The sequence below is a fragment of the Spodoptera frugiperda genome, chromosome 29 (genome assembly GCF_023101765.2).
Source record: "Spodoptera frugiperda isolate SF20-4 chromosome 29, AGI-APGP_CSIRO_Sfru_2.0, whole genome shotgun sequence".
Lineage (NCBI taxonomy): Eukaryota > Metazoa > Arthropoda > Insecta > Lepidoptera > Noctuidae > Spodoptera > Spodoptera frugiperda.
Window position 1 is genome coordinate 3,212,364 of NC_064240.1, and position 7,299 is coordinate 3,219,662.

A 7,299-nucleotide genomic window follows, 5' to 3' on the forward strand; every position below is an offset into this window, starting at 1 on the left:
CCTTAAATCTAAATCTTAGTACGTTTTAGACATAAATTGCTGTTCTCAACTATTTATTAGTAGGTATCATTACCCACAACCCAACTCACAAAAACACAGGTATTTTAACGTTCAAATGTATGTAATGGACAATTTCTTATCAGCATTATTTTATGTGAGAACAAGTTCTAAAAGACCATTAAAGATGTTTCTCGCCGAACCTGACCTGCCTTTACTAGGTACTACCTGTAAAATGTAGAGGAACTAATACGTAAATGTAACGAGCCACTGGAAGCCAGCGAAGTCATTTGCCATGTAATGAGACTCATTGCCCTCTGCAAACCAGTTCGATGGACGCGCGAACACAAACAGGATTCCCAGTCTGCCTTCCGGACTCGAAGATTACAAACCAATTACATGAACACGTTAAAATTATTCAGATAAGCAAGCTTACTCCATTATGCGTATTAATAATTACCTAGGTGTGTTCAAGTGACCTTATTTCTATTTTAAAAAGCTACTTGGTATCATTGCGTCCGCCAGGGCATTGTGTCCGATCAGTCACGGTCTCGTTCATGATCGCACGAATAAGCTCACTCCAAAAGAGTGTCTGCGATCATGTTTCACAGCCATATTTCGTGATGGGAAATGACGAAACGAGGAAGTTTCGTGAGAGTCTGCAGCGCGTTACTATCGCATCATCTAGATGTGATAATGCTGTGAAAAATTGCCAAAACACTTATCGGATCAAGTGGCTGGATATAGCATCTGTGGTGTCGAATCTGACATGATCGCGATAGCATGTCTAGACTCAGAGGTAATTCAGAGCTCCCTCCTCGCGCCACAGTCCCGTTAGCCGGATACCGCAGCACCCGCTTGTTATGCAACTGATGTGTCCCTCGTTTGCCGCACTGACGCGGATCGTGCGTCGAAGCCGCGCAATCCGCGTATGCGCATTCAAAAACACAAACTTCACAATCCAATTACTGTAAAACTTGCTAGTTATAAAGCATTTTAATTTGTTCACTGTTAGAAACCGGGCAGCTATGTTAATACATGTGCAAAATTCACTTTGCAAATTGAACCCTCCAAAATAGTCACCCAAAAATAATCCCATCAATCAAATGTATTTTTACGTTTGTTTTGAATCGGTGCCGGTAGCCTACTGTTGTTGGTATATCCTAGCGGTACATTTACGACAACACAGAATTGAGATTTGTTTAATTTCTTAAACGTTTAATTGTGCTTTCCGTCCTACTATCAGCTAATGATCGTAGTTACTTTTTGCTATCCATGGCCGACTTGGTAGCTATTTACTCCTTTACATAAGAATATGGTAATTTATAGATATACGAGTACCTAGATTAACTAGATTCTAAAGAGTATAAAAAAGGCTTAGCTCAGTTAACATGGCATAAATAGATGCGAGTCATATATCCGGTGTTGCCATAAAAGTAGAATCCATAGATGCAAAAGGAATAACTTTAGCCTTATTAGTGATGATAAAATCGTTTGATATAAAAATGGTGATTTTTGCAGTCTATTACTTAATTATTATTTATTCCTCCTTTAGGGCGTAAGTCCTATATCGTAGGTAGTTAGGTAGTTATTAAAAAAAATTTTTTATCTAAATATATTTTTTAATGAGTTCCATGAACCACATGTGCTTCTTTTTTGAAAAGTTTACTAAATCAAATTACGTATACAATCGCGACTACCAAGCAAGGCTGCTTTAATTTCCAGTTTGGGCAGATTTAAGTAAGGGGATTTTGTTTCCATATTTTTTTGCTAATAGAACAGAGCAGATTTATGTCGGATCATAGGCATAATTCCCATGGATGGCAAGTGAAGTGTTATTTTTAATCACTACAAGCCAAAAACTGGCAAAATGTGTACTGAACTGTACTGAATAAACCTAACAAACCATGTTATAATACTTTTAGCTTATTCATAAAAATAATTATACCGTTGGGACAAAACCACACCTCATGCTAATAAGTGGTAGGTAATCATATTCATCCCACACAGTCATATACAAGGTCATATACAAGTTTTTAAGTAATTCAAGATAAAAATAAGAGACAAGGTATATGCATATAGCTAAATAATATAAGACAATACCTTATTTTGAACTAAAATAAAAAGGCAAATGCAACATTGTTATATTTTTCATTATCTGCATATTAATTACTGTTTCAAAATTAATTACAGATTCTTTATCTTTTCAAATAAGTTTGACTTAATAATTCAGAGGAAAGAACCAGGATGTTGTAAGTTTACTGACAATGTGCAAATATTTGAGGATAGCTCCCGTGTGATCAACTCGGAAACAGAACAAATAATCCGGATATTCAAACTTATAGCGTTGCATCGAGCAAATTGCTTTTATCTACCTATTTTGACACAACACAGGTTGCTACCAAACACAATGTAATCTTACTTAATATTATACAAGGGAAATTTTGGGTGTATGTATGTTTGTTACTCTTTCAAAAAAAAAACTACTGGAAGGCTTTGGATTGAATTTGGTACAGAATTAATTAGATTCTTGTATAACATGGGGTAATCTTTATCACAGGAATATGAGTAAAGCTACTAGCAAAACCTTTAGGTTATAATGTCAGAACTGAGACTGTCAAAAAGTAAAGCTCGTAAGAATATATTGCATTCTGTTTTATAACTGAGTAAGTGATATTCAGAACATTTATATGGTACATATTGACCATATTTTAGTCAAGTAAGTTACATTGGACATATTTATCTTTATCTGATAATTATAAATTGAATTAAAAATCTTAAGAATAAGAAAAATATATGTCTTGAGTGCTACTAGTAGTTACGATACAAACTGCAGCAACTTTAGTCACATTTGAGCTTTTTAGGTATCATTCTGACTATGTCAAATTGTAGAACATAGAATGTCCAGTGCATTAAAATAGAAAATGTAATATAAAGACCTCAATAGACATGATTTTTATTTGTTCAGCATTCTTACTTTTGTAATGCATACTGGCAACAGACAACAATATTTTACTCTATGATACTGTATAAGATCTGATTAGAAAAAAAAAACAACTGCAATTAAACAGACATAGGTAGTTATCATTCAGCCTTTTAAATAAGATTTCTTATGTCTTGATTCTATATTCAAAGAGATGTATTCATGAATGCAGAATAGGATCCTACATTCATAAATACAAGTTTCTAAACTTGTTTTAACAAGAAGAATTTTTACAAATGATATGCATTGACAAGCTTTTTATTATGCACTCTGCAGGAAAGTCATATAAAACTATTACTTTTATACACTTAACATTACATTACCTAGATTGTTAGTATTTAATAAACTTAAATTTCTGCTATTGACAACTACGAAATAAGAAAAAACATAACTTGATGTAACATACTTTAATGTAAGTTCAAAGGAAAGTAAACAAAACACCACCAAGTCCATGTGACATAAAACATAAATAAAGCTGTGCATGCAAGCGACAGAGCGAGTTAGGTAGGATGGAAGCGTAGGCGGCCAGGTTCTCCTCAGCTCACCTTGCGGGATCGTTGGCGCGGGATCCAGTGGCGTCGCCAGCACACCAGCCAGTTGCGCCACCGCTTCCACGGCCCACAGCACCCCCCACATGTCCCACAACCACATCACAGCACTCCACTATCTCATTATTGGCACAATATTCACACAACTTAACCAATACCAAAGCCTAACTATACTAATAACTTCTATTGAAACGATCATACTTTGGAAAAACTCGTGTCGCAATAAAAGCGATTGCTAGCATATTATCGAGCTCTATCTATCACATTATTCTATGATTTTCGAGTAAAGTTTAAAACGAATGTTATTCAAACAAAGACAGTTACTGCACGTCATAACATTCCTCTGACTGCGAATTACGAAACAATCTGCTTCAACAACGTCTCGTCAACCACTAGCTCGAAACGAAACTTGACTACCTTCACCTTGTTGTGTTGACTAATTCGAATGTGACGTTCAGAAACTAGTGACATTTAACAATCGAGTAATCGATTCAAGATTAATCGAATAGAAAATAAATTATTATTTGGATCTACAGCAAGCATAATACTACTTCTCTTTAATTGTGTAAGTTTTCTGTTTACACGAGCAAGGAACATATTGATGAATTTCTGGTAGATCTTCGGGAGCCATCGTCATTGTCAATTTGGCTATATCAATTAAATATGGTAACTTCATTTGGCGATCCTTTGGCATAAGAAAGTCTGTAGCTGGTTCCCATCGCCCATCGACAAATCTTGCAGGTTGAGAAAATATCCCATCAAAATTTAATCCAAATGATCCTAAATAAAAATATAACATTACATTATGACATATTTCGTCATTAATAATATTAGCTAAGACATGTGAAGTGGAAGTGGTTTAAATTATGATTAAAATAAGAATAATATTAAATGTAAGCGCAGTGTGAATTATGGAAAACAGGTTGTAAATATTTATCTCAACAATATTTACCATCACAACAAATGCCTAGGCATACTATATGGTCGGGGCTCGGGTTTAAAAGCCATAAATTTACCAAACTGATGACGGCAATGGCTTTGCTTAATCTTGCTTGTCCATGTCCAAACTTTTTCTGATGAAGTAAAAATTATATAATTAGAATTGTGTGATGAATTGTATGAAAGTAAACTGAATTTCAGGGCAGTTGAGATAATGTAACAAGGGAGAAAGGAAAAAGGGCGGACAGGACCCAGGGTGGACGAAGTTTATGATTTGCAAAGAAGAATTAGTTAATTTTACCAGAGGAATCTGATGTCTTGAATAAGTCTAGCAATTAGTTTGTCTTTAAAATATCGTGGGATCACCTACTATTAAGTGATTACCAAAAATAAATGTTTAAGCAAGCTTACATGTGTGTGGGAAAACAATACCGTCAACCGTTTGGTCAGACAGTGAATATTTTTTTCTAGAATGGATAATGACATACATATTATTGTTGTTAATAAAGCACTTACTTTCATCTCGGCTACTTCCATCCATAGAGTTTCATTAAAGTGCATTAGGTAATCTAGAGGACGCCTTTCGGGAGTGATAGATCCTATATTCAGAGATGATTGTCTCACTCTTGTGTATCTTTTGTATGGATTGAAGGTGTTGTACATATGTATTGTTGTTTGTATATCAACTAATTTGTTTATTCCGACGAATCCCCACACCGGAGGGCAAAAGATATTTCTCATAGGCACTTGAGCGACTTTTGCTACTACCGGCAAAATTTCCATTCCAACATCAGAAGTCGCAACCACTATGTTGTTTTTGTTAATATTAACGTAATTCCTCAGAATTGTAGCATTATAGCAAGCGGGTCCCAAATTGGGGAAAATTATATACATTTTACGGGATCCTGAAGCATTGATCATAAGAGCCAATTCTTTCATTTTTTTTCTGTTTCCTTGTAGCCAAGTTCCCATTGGTTTACTTTCACTGAAAAAGAAGATAAACAGTCCAAAAGATAAACGGTGAAGGGGTCAGCAAATATGGACATGAACGATTTGACATCCTCGTTTTCCATATACAATGACGTAAGATACGTAATAGATACTTACTCAAACGGTACATGGTCCAGAATAATAAGTACATCAGTACTAGTGAGTGCAACCCCAATTTTACTGACACATTTTATGTCTTTTCCTGGGTTATCAGTTTGGACGTAAGAACATTCTTTTTCAATATAATTCATAAACGATGGGGTACAACGTTCATCATACAAATAGATTTTGTGAATAGTTTTATCACTCTCCATTATTTTATGATCAACTAAGCTCGATATCAAATGCATAGCTAATAAGTGGCCGGCCCCAGAAATAGTTATTACAAACTTCTTTTGAGGAGGAGCATCTAATGTTGGCCTTTTGACTACATCCAATTGGTGTAAAATATTTTCTAGATGAAGTTTTTTCTTAAATTGTAGAATATTGCTAAGTAAACCAGCATACTTTTCCGATGAAAATAATGCGTCAAAATTATAATATGAATAACAATAATCTAAAAATTCTGAGGCCCCTCCAATATATTGTGCTTTACTTCCCTTCATCAATAATTCTTTCCAAACAATAGGTGACTCCTTATGATGCCATTTATTTTTCATGTTTACTTTACATAACCAAGACTAAAAAGAATAATCACAAATTAATATTGTGTCACTATATGTGAGGGAGCCATTCTTCGGCTCGAATGGGTCTGCTTCGACTACAGTAATACCACGGCCTCAGAGAAAACCGGCGTTAAACAACTACAAAGAATACAGAAGGCTGCACAATTGTATTTAGAAATGGTCAATCTCTAGCCTAGATCGCCGCCCCCCGCACCCCGCCTCATGCCACCATTTGGTTCTTATTGCGCAGCCTTCTGCACGTAGTTCAGACCTGCCAAGATCCGTTGAGAGTACTGTACACACGCATATGGGAACGCACTTGTAACTCTTCTGGTGTTTCTGGTGTCCATGGGTGGCGCCGATTGCTTACCACCAGGTATCCGCCTATTCGTATACCCCCTTACCTCAAGTCAAGTGTCTTAAACTTGTGTGCAAATAATTATAATTTTACTAACTTTCCATTCCATGACAGATTTTTCTATACAGTGGAAACAAAAATTTGGAAGATTTTGTGAAAGATAATCGGCTAGAAGACACGTCTCTGCGTAAGCAGAACATTGAGTCTCTCCAGCAATTATAATGCGGAATCCCATTTTTTATTTCGTTAAGATCAACCTTTTTATATAATCAATATATAATATTATTATAAACACTCGCAATATTACGAATATTCAAAACATACTGACAAGTTTGAGATTGATAATATATGTCAATAGAAACACACAGAACAGTGTTTTCAACCAGTAGTAATTAATATTCATGTACTTTAAGTAACATAAATAAAGGTTTGTTTAGTAGTAGTTTACGTACTACCTCACCTCAACAAACAAATAAAAATAAAAATATTTAAGCCATCGAATCCTAAATCGATTCTCGATTTGAATGAAAAACCTTTCTAAACGTGAACAATACTGTCATAATTTCGTCCATGACGTTCTTTGTCTAACATGTCACTTTATCACTGTCACTACCCTATTTCAATGTGACCCATGTAAAAAACTCGGTAAGTTTGTTTTGGCACTATAATCTTCAAATGAATTAAGTCATACTGCATAATATATAATGTTATGGTGTGTTATATTATTTTTAATCAACTTCTTTAAATAGATTTTTAGTTATTATTTTGATTTGATCTGAGATGCTTAAAATTAATTACATAACTGGCAACACAGCTTGT

At 34.9% G+C, this 7,299-nt stretch overlaps 2 protein-coding genes across 2 annotated transcripts in view; both read right to left on the reverse strand.

The window, feature by feature from the left end:
* LOC118268493 (uncharacterized) overlaps nt 1–3,932 on the reverse strand; it is a 129,438-nt gene extending 125,506 nt beyond the window's left edge. The window contains exon 1 of the mRNA XM_050706540.1: nt 3,526–3,932. Within this exon, the coding sequence (XP_050562497.1) occupies nt 3,526–3,631 (106 nt within the window). The 5' untranslated portion in view covers nt 3,632–3,932. The remainder of the gene's footprint in view (nt 1–3,525) is intronic.
* A 142-nt stretch (nt 3,933–4,074) lies between these two features.
* On the reverse strand, nt 4,075–6,826 carry LOC126912751 (putative malate dehydrogenase 1B). Its single transcript, XM_050706541.1, has 5 exons — nt 6,578–6,826; nt 5,575–6,137; nt 4,984–5,452; nt 4,481–4,601; nt 4,075–4,308 (listed from the first exon to the last, which is right to left on the reverse strand). The coding sequence occupies exons 1-5, from the start codon at nt 6,713–6,715 to the stop codon at nt 4,076–4,078; spliced, it is 1,524 nt and encodes a 507-aa protein (XP_050562498.1). The 5' UTR covers nt 6,716–6,826; the 3' UTR covers nt 4,075.
* Between the last annotated feature and the right edge of the window lie 473 nt (nt 6,827–7,299).